At 40.3% G+C, this 14,978-nt stretch overlaps 1 protein-coding gene across 4 annotated transcripts in view; it reads left to right on the forward strand.

The window, feature by feature from the left end:
• The window catches only part of grm5b (glutamate receptor, metabotropic 5b), a 61,441-nt gene extending 47,679 nt beyond the window's left edge, over positions 1–13,762 (forward strand). For 3 of the 4 annotated variants that reach the window (XM_027012180.3, XM_081699815.1, XM_081699814.1), the window contains exons 7-9: positions 942–1,068; positions 2,802–3,744; positions 8,944–13,762. In XM_027012180.3, the coding sequence (XP_026867981.2) occupies positions 942–1,068; positions 2,802–3,744; positions 8,944–9,910 (2,037 nt within the window). In that variant the 3' untranslated portion in view covers positions 9,911–13,762. The remainder of the gene's footprint in view (positions 1–941; positions 1,069–2,801; positions 3,745–8,943) is intronic. The other variant, XM_081699816.1, reaches the window with a different exon arrangement.
• Positions 13,763–14,978: the final 1,216 nt, after the last annotated feature.

Below are 14,978 nucleotides of genomic sequence, written 5' to 3' on the forward strand. Positions count from 1 at the left end.
CATTAACACTACATCTCCAGATCTAATTGATTTTCTGTTCTATACACTACCACAAACCACATTCAACCGCTTCAAATTACTGTTTGCTTAATATTGTTTTTCTGTTTTTGTTCCAGTAACTCCTTCTCCAATCCTTCTCAGTAGTCCAGCCCCAGAAAACACCCTTCTTCCAAAACTCCATTCCTCTACTGTCATTCCATTCCAACAACCTCACCTATCCTCAGTAACTACTCCATTCTTTGGACCTCCACCCTTTTGCCAATAATGTAGCCTCTCTTCCTAATCCAATGCATTGGACATCTTTGAGATTTCCCCACTCTAACACACCTGACCACGCTAATGAATCGCTCAATAATTACCCAACGAGCATGGGCAGCAATAACCTTCCTAGAGCAGGTGGTGTGTATCCTGGCACCAAAACAGAAAAACACTGGTTTAAAGTACTAAAACCTGAACTGAACTGCTGAATACATGCTGATGGCTTGTTCCCATCATGCACGGCCCACATGACCATGTCCAGTTGAGTGCTTGCTCTCGAGCTGGCCATAGCTAGCTTGTGACTGAGAATCTTGTACATTTAGAATCACCCAGTGATGGCAAGTGTGGTCCAGAATGTACATACAAACCGTTTAGTTGTAGGCTGATTTAAACTAAACCTGCTCAGACATACTTTTTCTGGCTTTACTTTTTAGTGTGCATGATGTTCTTTCAGAGACTTTGAACTTTTGAATGCATCAGTTGAATTTTTTAAACTTTAATATCACTGAGAAATATTTCTCTCTCTCTCTCTCTCTCTCTCTCTCTCTCTCACTCTCTTTCTTTCTTTCTTTCTTTCTTTCTTTCTTTCTTTCTTTCTTTCTTCCAAATTCAATATGTAAGAGAAAATAAAAGTTAGGCAATTAATTCAATAACACAATCCCTCTCCCTCTTTTTGTGTGTAGGTAATCCGTAAAGGAGAGGTGAGTTGCTGTTGGACATGTACTCCCTGTAAGGAGAACGAGTTTGTATTCGATGAGTACAGCTGTAAGGCTTGTGACCTTGGCTCCTGGCCTACCGACGACCTCACCGGTGCGTCCACAAATACACAAGTAGGAGCGTTTCCACACAAGCAGTTAGACTAACAGACCCTACAAACAAATAAAGACAATAAAGAGACAGATGTATTGCATCACTGGCTGACTAATGAGTGTTCAGCCTACACTGTTAGACCCCAATGAGAAGTGTTTTTGAACGAGTTATACACTGAACTGCAGGAATTATCACAGTAAGCTATCCAATGTTTTCCCAATTTCACTTTTAGGTTCTCCTACTCATGTAGCAATTTTTGGATGTATTATGTATCAATAAGACAGATATTTTGTTTTATTTAATTTGCTAACATGGATGTAGAGCTGATAAGGACTAATGATTCTGAAAGCCCCCCTCAGCTTTCTTAAAAGGAATGGCCAAACTGCCTTTTTCTGTATTTGTACCGTTGTGCTAAAATAGTTTACCTTGCGTTATTTTTTTTGCTTTGTTTGTTCTTAGAAGAATTAAAAAGTAAATATTCAGATTAATCTGATTTTGCAGAATCCCAGACCTAGTGTGAAGAACAGCTCAGATACCCTTGCTGATGTAGTAAATGTAGTAAAAATGTAAAAAGTGTTTCATATCAAATTAATGCTTAATATTCATGCTTGAGAACAAAAGCTCCAGAACAGTGTCACTTTAGCTCATGTTCCAGTAACAGATGGATAGATTACATTTCTATAGACCAATCTGATATGCCAAAATGTAATATTAGACTAGGCTAGATTATATCTGTCTGAGACAGATAGAGAGAGGGAGTGAGTGAGAGGGATTGGGAATCAATTTCAATAAACATTATCAGGGCAATACTGACCATAGTGTCCTGTAGGAAAACACACACACAATTTGGCTGGATCTCAGCTGCTCTATTGAACTTATCAATTCTCTCTTCCCCCCTCTCACTCCTTCATGCGCTTTTTGCTTTACAAGCAGATCTGTCTGTCTGTCTGTTTCTCAGCGAGCATACTGTGATGTGTAATCTAATGAACCGGTGGCTAGTGTGAGTGAGCAGAGGAGTAACAGGGCTGGAGTAACAGGGCCACTAGCTACTGATGGCAGTCAGGCTCTGAAACACTCTAAGAGCTACCATTAACCACTGTCCAATCATGGTCAACTAGGCCAAGAGACAGAGTGAGAGAGAGCAACAGACAGACACACAATTGGAAATGGGGGGTGTCCCTGTTAGAAGTTGAACACAAAAATCAGATTAGTGTACAGGCCTGCTGGCATGTATGTGTGTTCATGTGTATGACTGGACATCTTTAGATGTGTGAGTGTGTGTGTGTGTGTGTGTGTGTGTGTGTTGTGGGTGGCTGGGTATAGGCTATATAACGGAGGACATTTCAGCTCAAGTGCTAATATTTGCCCCAGGCCTGTCATGACAGCTTGTGAACGAATTGCTTTTGTGTTTCTCTCTAAGCCAATTCATTTCATTCTGCAATTTCCATTAAATCTCCACCTGAGAGTCTGGGGGATGGACAGCTGATAGAGGAAGCAACTGAAAAATGGAAATTGAACTCAGAAAATATCTGAATGCTGTCAGGGCACTTGCTTCCCTTTGTTGTTCTCTCATGTTCGCTATCATTCACTTTCTCTCAGTTGCTATCTCTCCATCTCTCAGTTCATGCTGCTTCACCAGCATGCTAAGTACAATTAGTTTTTCAATGTCTGGATTACAGAACTATTAAAAAAAAAAGAGAGAAACCAACAATGGTCTCTACCCCCTGATGCAGGCTGTGACCCCATCCCGGTGGAGTATCTCCGGTGGGGCGACCCTGAGCCCATCGCCGCTGTGGTCTTCTCCTGCCTTGGCCTGATGGCCACGTTCTTTGTCACCTTCATCTTCATCATTTACCGGGACACGCCGGTGGTGAAGTCGTCCAGCCGTGAGCTGTGCTACATCATCCTGGCGGGCATCTGCCTGGGCTACCTCTGCACATTCTGCCTGATTGCCAAGCCGCGCTTGGTCTATTGCTACCTGCAGCGCCTGGGCGTGGGTCTCTCCCCAGCCATGAGCTACTCTGCCCTGGTCACCAAGACTAACCGCATTGCTCGCATCCTGGCCGGGAGCAAGAAGAAGATCTGCACCAAGAAGCCGCGCTTCATGAGCGCCTGCGCCCAGCTGATCATTGCCTTCATCCTCATCCTCCTCCAGCTGGGCATCATCGTGGCACTGTTTGTCATGGAGACTCCCGAAGTGGTCTTTGACTACCCGTCCATCCGAGAGGTGCACCTCATCTGCAACATCACCAACCTGGGCGTGGTGGCACCGCTGGGCTACAACGGCCTTCTCATCATGAGCTGCACCTTCTACGCCTTCAAGACGCGCAACGTGCCAGCCAACTTCAACGAGGCCAAGTATATCGCCTTCACCATGTACACCACCTGCGTCATCTGGCTGGCCTTCGTGCCCATTTACTTCGGCTCCAACTACAAGATCATCACCACATGCTTCTCGGTGAGCCTCAGTGCCACGGTAGCACTGGGCTGCATGTTTGTGCCCAAGGTCTACATCATCCTGGCCAAACCGGAGCGCAACGTACGCAGTGCCTTCACCACCTCCACCGTGGTGCGCATGCACGTGGGCGACGGCAAGGCGGCATCATCCGCTGCCAGCCGCTCCAGCAGTCTCGTCAACCTGTGGAAGCGGAGGGGGTCGTCTGGCGAAACACTCAGGTGAGCCTGGCAGTGAGTGCTTGAGTGAGTGTGAGTGTTTGCATGTGTTCACTGTGCTGTGAACTAGGAAAACAAATAACAGAATGGATTCAAGAGGCCACTGAAGATCGGAATATAATCGTAACATCATAAAAATAATTTCTCATTGTTTTGAACAAAAGCAAATACTTTGGTGATGTACAGTTGTCTGCTGTTTGTTACATTATCAATTGCGTATGTCATGATGATCAAAATGTATTATACTTGTTCTCTGTTAAAGAGTCTTACCAAAACATCTAGGCATTAGTTCACTGCATAAAGCTGATTTCTGTCTGTAAAGGTGTCCTTGGGTTTGAGAAAGGCGCTATATGTGATTATTATTAATAATAATAATAAGTCATTACATTCATTCAATGCATAAGTTATCTCAGGTTAATCTTGACTTTCACTTAAAGGAGAATGCATGTATGAAGCAGAATGTGAATGAAGGAGAATGTGTGTATGAAGGGGAGTGCTGTACAATCTCTGTATTGCAATGACATGATCAACAAAGTACAGTACAAACAGTAAAAGCATAAATATGAATCCTGTCCGATCTCTTTCAAGCCCCTGCATAAAATGTGTGACTGTACTGTTGACACTGATATGTCACACAGAAAAGGTGCTGTCTTGTGCATTTTCAATCCCTGTTATCAAAACCTTAGCCATCAGAAAATACTTAGAATACACTATTGACACTATTGACATATTTCACAACATGGCTAAGAATTTTTACTCCTCATAAAGAATGATGCAAGAATGATCTGCTTGTCATTCTGATGAGACTGACATGTTCAAACAAATATTTAGTTTTGAGACAAATTAAGGATTTTGATTAAGTAAGTTATGGGCTTTTGCAGGTAATCCTTTGTGTGGTGCTGTTTGTACAAATTGTTTTAAATACACTGACTGTGTTGCAAATGTTAACAATGTTTAGAGAAATGCACCAAATTGACTGAAAAATCTCAGTAAACCCACTAACGTCAGCCTTTACATAGCACACCCCTCCCCCCTTGGAAAGAGTAGTGTTTCTACTTCTGTCTGGTATGTTGTGAACAGCAGCTCTCCAGGGTGCTGAAGTGCTGTTAGCACTGTTCATGGTGTTGAGCTGAGTGTGTGATCAAGAGGACTTCGCTGTGTCACTGTGTGCATGAGTGTATGTGTGTGTGTGTGTGTGTGTGTGTGTGTGTGTGTGTGTGTGTGTGTGTGTGTGTGTCGGGGGTGGGGGGGGGTTGGTAGCTGTTTAGTAAGAGCACAGTGTATGCATGTCTATGGGCAGAGGGTGGAGGTTAGCTGTATAGTAAGAGCAGTGTGCATGTGTATGAGTATGTGAGTTTGTTTGTGTGTGTGTTTGTGTGTGTAGGGTAGCTGTGTAGTAAGAGTCATTCCAGTAATTGCTGCTAAGAGACAGAAAATGCCTACTCTGCCTGCTGAGTGAACTTGTGAACTTACCATGCGATTATGGAAATGAAAGTATAGATTTCTCTCTCTCTCCCTTTCTCTTTCTCTAACACACACACACACACGCACACACAAACAAAATGGGAATATATAGAGGTCATCCTAGCCATTAGACTCTCTGTATCTGTATACTCACTGGCAGTAAGTATTGTTTATAATATTATAATTAGGTGTAATGAGAAAACACACACACACTCATAAAAACAAACAAAATCATTATTCAATTAGCTAATAGACTTTTAAAAGAGGTTTAGGAATATATAGATTATGTCACATCTGCTCAAGATGATTCCCCTCCTTGCCTTCAGAGGTCTCCCTCTCCCAAATGCTGTCCCTTGTTATCTGCCTTGTTTGTCAGGTCCCTGTTTTGATTGTTTCTCTTCAAAGTCTTGTTTGGTGTTGGGCTTTCCCAGTTCTGAACCTTTGTCATGGCTTTTGATTTAAGAATATCACCCTGTGTTGTTGTACACACATGAATATTATGAATATTGCCCTGAGTATTTGTACTGTTTGGTTTCTGAATATCACACTGTGTTTTTGTATGATTTGATTCATATGACAGCCCGAGTGCCGAAGGGCGAGGGGCAGGAGGCAGACCCCTTTCACGTGGACTTTAATTAACGTGAAACGAAGATAACGTTGGCACACACACATGATATTAACGGTGAACATTTACAAACATATAACAAGCTTGAGCAAGGGCAACCATTTACAAAGACAAACGTGCACAAAGGCAAACATATCAAAGACAGCACTGCACTGCACTGCACCACGACACGGGTTTATATACACACAACACTAACCCAGTGCAGGTGTGCAGGCATGGTCACAAACAAACAGAGATCCTCCCATTGCATGTGGCGGGCCAATCACGTGACTCTTGAGAGGCGAGCGTTCCGTAACAATTTAGAAATATCTCCTGGTGTTTTTGTACAGTTTGCCCTGTCAGATTTCTTATTTGGTTACTACTCCTGCCTGTTTCCAACTATGGTATTCTGACTATGTTTATGGTATCATGTCCAATTAACCTTGACTCCTAATTGCTGTTGCGGAGAATTTCCTGACAGTTAGATCTAATGCTCACCTCAGTGCACTGAGGTCTGCAGTGTGTGTCGGTTTTAGTTTCACCCACACACTGCACGAATTGATTACACTAACAAGCTCCTGCTCAGCAAACAAGGAAACCTAATTAATGAAATCATTTGTTTGGATGAAAGGCTGAAACAAATATATCTAAAACCCACAGAGACCAGTCAGAGTCTTAAACTGAGTCACAAATATTCCTGATTAATATTAAAACACATCAGTGGTTAAAAACCCATCCTAGCAGTTCACTTGGTCAGGTCCAAACCAGCACTAACCTACCTGATCTACCTAGTTGGAATCTTCTGAAGACGATGATTCATTGATTTGGTGTTTATTTTTGATTTTAGAGATTAGGTTTGGAAGAGGGCTATGTAGTGCGATAGACCTTGGGTGTGAAGACTGGTGACCACTGAACAGCACCGGAACTAAGTACCATACATTTTTGTGTTTTCCACTAGTTAGCGTAGCAAGTGAATGTCTTCCAGCATTAGCATACCTGGTAAAGTGCAGCAGGTGAGTTAACTCAGGCAGTAATGCGGAGGGGGACGCAGAAAAACAAAACAAAACAGGGAACGATGACAAATAAAAGATGGAGCTTGACTATTTGTTGTCATCATAAACGAGTGAGTAGGAGGAAGAAGGACACATGGGGAGACACAGTGAGAGAGTGAGGAAGGTGAATGATTGAGTCATCTCAGTGAGAGGGAGGGAAAGAGAGAGAGAGCGCAACAGGGAGGAAAAGTCTGAGTCAGCACTGGTTTAGTTCAAGGGTGGGATTTCATTAACAGAAAAGTGCCCAGAGGTGGAGTAGTGTCTTCTCCTTCCCTTTCTTTCTGTTTCTGTTTTTGGACTGGTATTTCTCAATGGAAGTGAAGCTTGTCTGTTTACCTCTGTCTCAAGAGAGAGAGAGATAGAGAGAGAGAGAGAGAGAGAGGGAGGAGAGTAAAAACATTTAAAATGCTGTAGCCTTTTGATATTAATCTCCTACGCTCTTAAATGAGTGTGGCCACTATCATGGGTTTGTTGTTACATAGTATGTCTGCTCTACATTTCATGTGCAATAAACACCAGGACTTAATTTAACTGTGTGTATGTGTGTGTGGTGAAGGGGGGGGGGGGGGTTAATAACTATGGTCAGTTGTTCTGAGGCCTTATTTACAAAGCGCCTTAAAATTATGTCTAGTGCATACAGAATGGATTAGGGAATGAAGATGCCTGTGAATGAGTGTGTGTGTCTCTACTTGCCTAAGCATTTTAAATGCATTGAGACTGTGCATATAGAATAGCTGCTTTTAGTTTTTCTTTTGTGTGTGTGTGTGTGTGTGTGTGTGTGTGTGTGAGTGTGTGGTGGTGGTTTATGAACATGTTGTTACTCAATCAGGACTACATTGGTTTATGAACTTGCTGTTACTCAATCAGGACTACATGATGAAATCAGCATCTTAATTAAAGATAAATCATGACTAACAAGGCTAATTAACCCCAACAGAGACAAGCAGACAGAGGGAGAGAGAGAGAAACAGATGAAAGGGAAGTAACAGGAAAGATAGCCTTTAGATACCAGTTCCACCAGTTCACCGAAATGAATTATAACGATGCTCTCAAACCTAGAGGATTAAAAAAAGAATTTAGAGAGACACACAGACTGAGAAAAGCCCCAAGACTACTTGCTCAATTTGTTAAGTAATAGGTGGAAAAATGAATGGATAGATGAAAAAAGGTTATGCTTTAGAGATGACAGCTGCCGTGTTGAAATGGCAGACTAACAATACATTATTTCATGATTTCATTGCTGTGTTCTTATAGCAATATCCTCTGTTGTCAGCATGACACAACTTGGGCCCTTAAATTCAAATCTGGTGCTGGATTTTGTACTCACTGGTAGTTAACTGAGCAGTTAAAATCGATGTACTCAAATTATTTTAATAACACTTGTCTGACCATTACGATATATATTACTAGTACATATTGAAATTGTAGATTCTTTTCTGATAGCTATTACTATTAATCATACTACACTAGCTAATGTTTACACTAGGCAGTTCTATTAATGTCTTAATGTCTTTGTGACTTGGCTGCCCTGGGCTTTTTATAGGCAACTGAAGATTTCAACACAGTCTGGGTTAACCAATCAGAAACTTCTGCACAAGGAGGCAGTGCTCCCTGCCTGTCAATTATGCATGCTTGCAGTACACAGAAGAGTAGGTTATGTGCTAAATGTGAATGCCTTTGGAATATCTGGATTTGAAGGAGGGTTTCGATGGAAGGGATTGGCGAAAGTCTGGCGGAAGTTAGCAAGAACTTTAAATCTCATCACACTATTAATCTAACAGTATCACATCTGTTCCAGCATTTTCAAAGTTGTTCTGATCACAATTTCATAGTGAACCCAGTTGATTCATTGCCATCCATTCAGCTAAAGTATTAATTTGTATGATGCTGAATGCTGAAAACGTAAAATGCTGCTAGTCAGGTGTGATGACAAAAAGACCAACCAGTTATATTAAGTACCCAGTTAATTACCAGTGATAACATATACTGGGAACTGATCTGAGAGCTAAGGTTGAGTACCACTCATCCACATATAAAAACCTGCTGCTAAACCGATGCACTTTTGCCTCTTTTCTTTCCTAGCTCCAACGGAAAATCAGTTACATGGGCTCAAACGGAGCGCAATTCCAAGGGCAGTCACTTGTGGCAGCGTCTGTCCTTCCACATCAAAAAACGTGAGAACAACCAGACAGCTGTCATCAAGCCGTTTTCCAAGACCTCAGAGGGGCGTTACTGTGGTGGGACTGACCTCACACCAGACAGTGCTAACAACAAGATGCTTTATGAAGTCACAGAAGCAGAAGAGCGATATCCAATCACGTATCGTCCCCAAACCCCCTCACCAATCAGCACCGTGAGTCAGAGAGCAGGAGGAGCTTTGGGGAGGGTCCCAGCTGCTGATGACCAGGTAGTATGTGTTTCTTCATACATGAGCCAGTCGCCCCGCAGTGGCAGCGTAGCATGTGTGGGTGGAGCTGGAGGTGGTAGTGCATCGCAGGGATCACTGATGGAGCAGATCAGCTGCGTGGTTAACCGCTTTACCGCGAACATCAGTGAGCTTAACAGCATGATGCTCTCCAGTTCACCACCAGGAGGCACCATGGGGTTGTCCACAAGCATGTCTGCACATGCTCACTCCTCCAATTGCCCACCACCCTACTTCCTCCCGCGAGAAGTCTCCATGCCTACCACCATGACCACCTATGCTGAGATCCAGCCACTCCCACCAGTGGAGTCAAATGGCGGTCGGCCACCACCTTCTTGCCCCCTACCTAACTCTTCCAGGGGTGCAGGGAAAAGGAGCTCTCCTGTGCCTAGTGTCAAAGAGCTGATGGTGGGCACAGCCTCAGCAATCGATTCCCCGGTTATGAAGGACGAGCTGGAGGAACTGATGGCCCTAACACCTCCTTCACCCTTTAGGGACTCTGTGGCATCAGGGAGTGCCTCCCCAAACTCCCCCACTTCCGAGTCAGGCCTGGGCCCCACCCCATCACCCAAGTACGAGTGCCTAGTACTGCGGCACTACAGCCAGAGCTCCTCCTCATTATGAGGACTGCGCTCATAGGAGAGAAGGAATGTGGATGGAGATATCCAGAGGGGAGAAAATCAAAATAAAATAGGAAGACTTATGCAGGTGGTTAAGGAATGCCTAAAGACTGATATACTATATAGTGTGCGTGTTTACATGTTTTCACTGTTGGATCTGACCAGTAAAGGAAGTTACACCGTGTCTTCTAAAGCTTCTTCTGATTGAAACAGTTTACAGACAGCCTGCATCTGACATACCACAATGTACTACTCTGGTTATTGTTTCTTCAGTTTGTTTTGGTAGTGGCCTTAAACAAACATGGCTTTTGTCTAATTAGAGATGGTTTTATGAAGATTAATAAAAAACGTGCGTTTTTGTGTGACTGAGAGAGAAAACTGGGGACCCAACCTGCAGGAATCTCACAATGTTGTGGGGACTGTTCCTGCTATCATATGGCTCTCAGAGGCTGGCATAATCACAAATGGAGTTTTTAAAGGGCTGGCCAGAGAAACAGAAGCGCTGCAAATTGCAAAAGAATCATTAAGTGTGGGCTGAACTATCTGGCACACACACATTCACAAACATATGCATACACACACACATACACACACACATACTTGTGTATACCCAGAGGATGAGATATTAAGATGCTGAGATGTTTGGAGACACTAAATAATGTTTTAAATGGAATTATACTTCAAAAGGTTATTTATTCTGGTGAGAAGTCTATGTGGGGCTGATGGCCTGATCTGACAGACTCAGAAACAAAGTGCTTTCATTTATTTACTCCAAGGTCCTGTAAATATACAGTGATAACATTTTGTCACATGAATTTTTCGTTTATTATTTTTCATTTGCTCCCTCTTTTCTTTTATGGTTTCTTTTTTCTTTCCTTCATTTGCTGTCTCTATGTGCTTCTCAAAATCCAGGAATATCTTTTTGTGTGATTTAGAATGATAAATGTATGTTATTGTGAATCTTAAAATGTGGGACCAAACTTCTTGTACCTTTTGTCTTTGCTCTTGTTTAGAGGTGTTCGTTTACAGAGTCACATGATTCTGGCATTTTTGAACACAATACTAGTGAATCAAATACTAGTGAATCTAACATTATCAAATATATTCCAGCATCATCAGAGTGGTTCAAGCATACCACATTGCATTCCAGTGAGTCAAAATGATTCTGGTGAATTAGGCTGATTCACTGCCATCCACTTACCTAATGACACTCAATAATTCATATTATTTAAATGCTGAAAGTTTCAAATACATATTTGTTATGTGGACATTTTTGTCTATTTCATTTATAAAGGGCTTTTGAGTAAATAATTGCATTTAATTAGATACCACCCACCCATTTTTACCCTTCCCAAGAGACAGAAATGCTTTTGAACATTTCAAAAGAAAGGTCTGACTGGTTTTTAATCCGTTTCAGTCCTAGTTCACCAGAGTGTCACTGCTGAATCATTTCCACCTCCCTGTCATAATGATTGTGAACATACAAAGGGCATGCTTACAGAACAACATGGTTCATCACCTCATGGTCTAATGAAAACATCTCCATTACCAGTTAGCAAAATTTGACATTCATTTCCTGAGAGATCTTTATTTATTTTTTACAAATAATCATATCCACATGTATTAAATGTGTTCTAATGAATGTGAGGCTATTCAAATATCTAGTGATTATATACAGAATACAAAGTACTATATGATATAGTGCCAAAGGGGTTAGGTACATGGGATGACTGATGGGGGACTATATGTTTATTTCATAAAATAATGTCAAATGTTTTATAGTAATGGATGCTGTGTTCCTTTTTTAAAGAAATATATAAATATTCCAGTTCTCGAGACGTACAGCAATACTACCATGAATATACACAAAGCACCTAGAAATGCGATGATATTCATGCTAACTGAGATTAAGTTTCATGATCATTTAAAATGTCTCTTTTGATTGCCAACCATTTTTATTGATTATACTGGTTCTTATATTTTTATTTATTCATTTGGATCCATGTGCTTCAGATACAAAATTGAAATGTAATAGACACAGATATAACCACTGATATGTAGGGTATACCTACTCCACCAGTCTGCCACAGAGCAATACAATACCAATGGATATTTTTAAGGTGATGTGAACATGCTTCTTTCTAAGATGTGGGTTTTGGAAAGTATAAGCACACAGTTCCACAGAAATGCCCTATCAAAAGTTTGGACACACAGAGTTTGATTTCTTTTCTTTTTTACCTAAAATGCCCCACCAGCAAGTGTATTTTTTTTTTTTTTTTTTTTTTTTTTTTGCTTTATTACTTTAGTTCCTCAGACAATGTATCAGAAGACTGCAAAACTGTGGTCATGGTGACAACCTTGAAGAAGAGTCTAAAATAAAAGATTTTTTTAAATTTATTTATTGCTTTTTCTGGTAACTACATATTTCCATAGCTTAATGGATTTGTCACTGTCATTGTTTTTTATTCATATATGGAAAAGTGTATAAATAAAAAAGCAAAAGTGTCCAAACTTTTGACTGTAGAGAAGAAAGCTTTTCTGGCTTGCCTGCACACCGCTAGGTTTTAACTAAAGGAATTATGAATAATAACTTATTTAATATTAAGTAATAACTTGAATAATGTCTATAAAATTAATGTACATTTTGGCTCATAATATCCTCTACAATCTTAATCTCTTCTATAATCATAATACCCTCTTGGCCAGCAACCTCATCCCCAGAAGTCCAGACTGGGTTCAGGCTTTTTCTACCAAATGATCAATAAATATCTGACCTGCTCTGAATCAGATTGGACACTTGTGTCTTCTATACTAATTGCATTTGGAAAGTTATTTGAAATTTTTCTGTCGTTATTACTTGGCCTTTTGGTATAATATTTGTAATTTAATTAGGCATTAACAGTGCTTAAATTTTAACACTGATTTTTAATTGATTATGAATTAAAATTCTCCATTCTACATGTTGCAATACCGGAGGGCTGTGGCATACATGGACAGGTCTAGACAATGTGTAGTCAAGTGACTTTAAAAAACACTAACATTTTACAGAAAAACTCAAACCCAGCAAAATTTGTCTATCCTAATCTCAGAATCATTCTTAGGATTATATGAGAACGTGTCAGTTAAGTGAATGTTGCTGCCTAGACATGCGTTCATTGATGTTTACATTTTGCTATATTGAGACATTAGTAAATATCCTATTTTTTGTGGAGTGATGTTGACAAATGCAAGGAACAAAAAGCTAATGGACTAGAATGCAATATCCTTCTGTCACAGAAGGAAAAGATGTTTCCAGAGGAACAGCGTTTGGTGTGATGTATAGGTTTGGATCAATAAAATGTTTAGGGCTACTTTTCTGGGCACTCATCAAGTTCAGACCTGGACTTAAAATTTTCCATTGAAAAAAGTTTCAAAGTTCAGTACTGGTCTTAAACAGTGTCTGGAAAACCAGCCCGTATCAGACTTTTACCAACCTGTGCCAATTCCATCTGTGTGAACTGAACTGATGTGCTTTACATTTTTGTGTTATTTGATTGATTTTTGTCATTTGAACTTTTTTGTTTGATATATTGGGGCTTGTGTTTTACTGATTCTCTAATGTAGAGATCTGTAGAATGTAATATGATATTGTTAATGTGGTTCTGAAGGTGATTTTTGTTGATATCTCAAATAGTTTCATGCAGCTTTGTGAGCGGAATTTGTGGAAAAAAAAGCGCTTACCGCTATTTAGAAGCATATCTCCTTTCCTTTTTTTTCTGGTCATCTGAAAACCATTGTGCTACTGTATGACAAGATATCTTTTGAATAATTATTAAAAACCTGGAATACATCTAAATCCCTCAAGGATTTAATGTAATTATTTTTTAAGTCACTGTACAGATTTGTCATGATACTAATATGCATCATCTTGCTCAGTTCAAAGATCAATTAATCAAATCATAGCATAAAGTTACATGGCTAAATATTAATGGGAGTATTGTAAATTATAATATTGGTTACAGTGCTATTATCTACTACACATTGTCATTTTATTAGAATTTCAGTTGTCAGAATGTAACGTTTGAACACGCACACAAGAAAGAGGATCCAATTGCAAGAGGTTTTAATAGTGAAATCAAACTCATATAATCAGGCTGGTATTCTTGGGCTGGCTGTTCCAAGGTCGGTATCACGGGGCAGAGTCTGGCGGGGTGGGGGGTGTCCAGGATCAAACGCGGATCTGGAAAGCTCGGGACGCAACATTGAGTCAGCAATATTTCATGATGTGAATGTGAGGAAGGGAAGCTTAAGTAGGGGGGCAGTACTGAGGAGGATGAGGATCAGGTGTATGTTAGTACTCTGGTGAATCAGATCGGGGGTGTGTGCGAGTGGGCGTGGCAGTGCGGGGCTTAGTGTGGTTCCTGGGGTTCGTAGCACAGATAAATTGTTAGTACCTTTCACTAAGCTCAATAGCCATCGGAATCTTCAGAACATCAGAGGAAGAATCATTTGTTTTAATGGAATACTGTTACAAAGTGTCTACTTAAGCAAGAAGCCATGAGATGCCATGTTACATTTATTTTATCATGGATAAAAGTGTTTTACGCACTCACATTGTGTCTAAAGCGCTCTTACTCAGGATAAAATAGCTGTAATTCATGGCCTCTCATGGCTTATTGCTTTTATAAAAACACAGACAAAAAATGATAAAATGCACCAGTGCTCAGTAATTTAATTTGGTAGCTACAATATTCACAATAAACAATTGTCAAATGTAGTCTGCAAACAAACTTTTGTTGCTAAGCAACACAACAGCAAATAATATTGTACAATATTATTTATTTATAATCTATTATTTTTATACTATTATTTTATATTAACTAAACCAATAAATAATAGATCATTTAATGTGTTATTAATATTCATGCAATTGTAGTCTAAAACTATAATGGTTTTATTATCTTAAAAATATGACTTATTAATACATAATGCATTGTGTCATTGTGAGGCAGTCATAGATATGCATATGTCCAGGACTTTACAATTGTTTTCAACACTGTTCAGCCAATCAGATTTTAGGATGGAACTATTCA

Source organism: Electrophorus electricus, chromosome 17, assembly GCF_041902795.1.
Source record: "Electrophorus electricus isolate QZ-2024a chromosome 17, ASM4190279v1, whole genome shotgun sequence".
NCBI classification, from domain to species: domain Eukaryota; kingdom Metazoa; phylum Chordata; class Actinopteri; order Gymnotiformes; family Gymnotidae; genus Electrophorus; species Electrophorus electricus.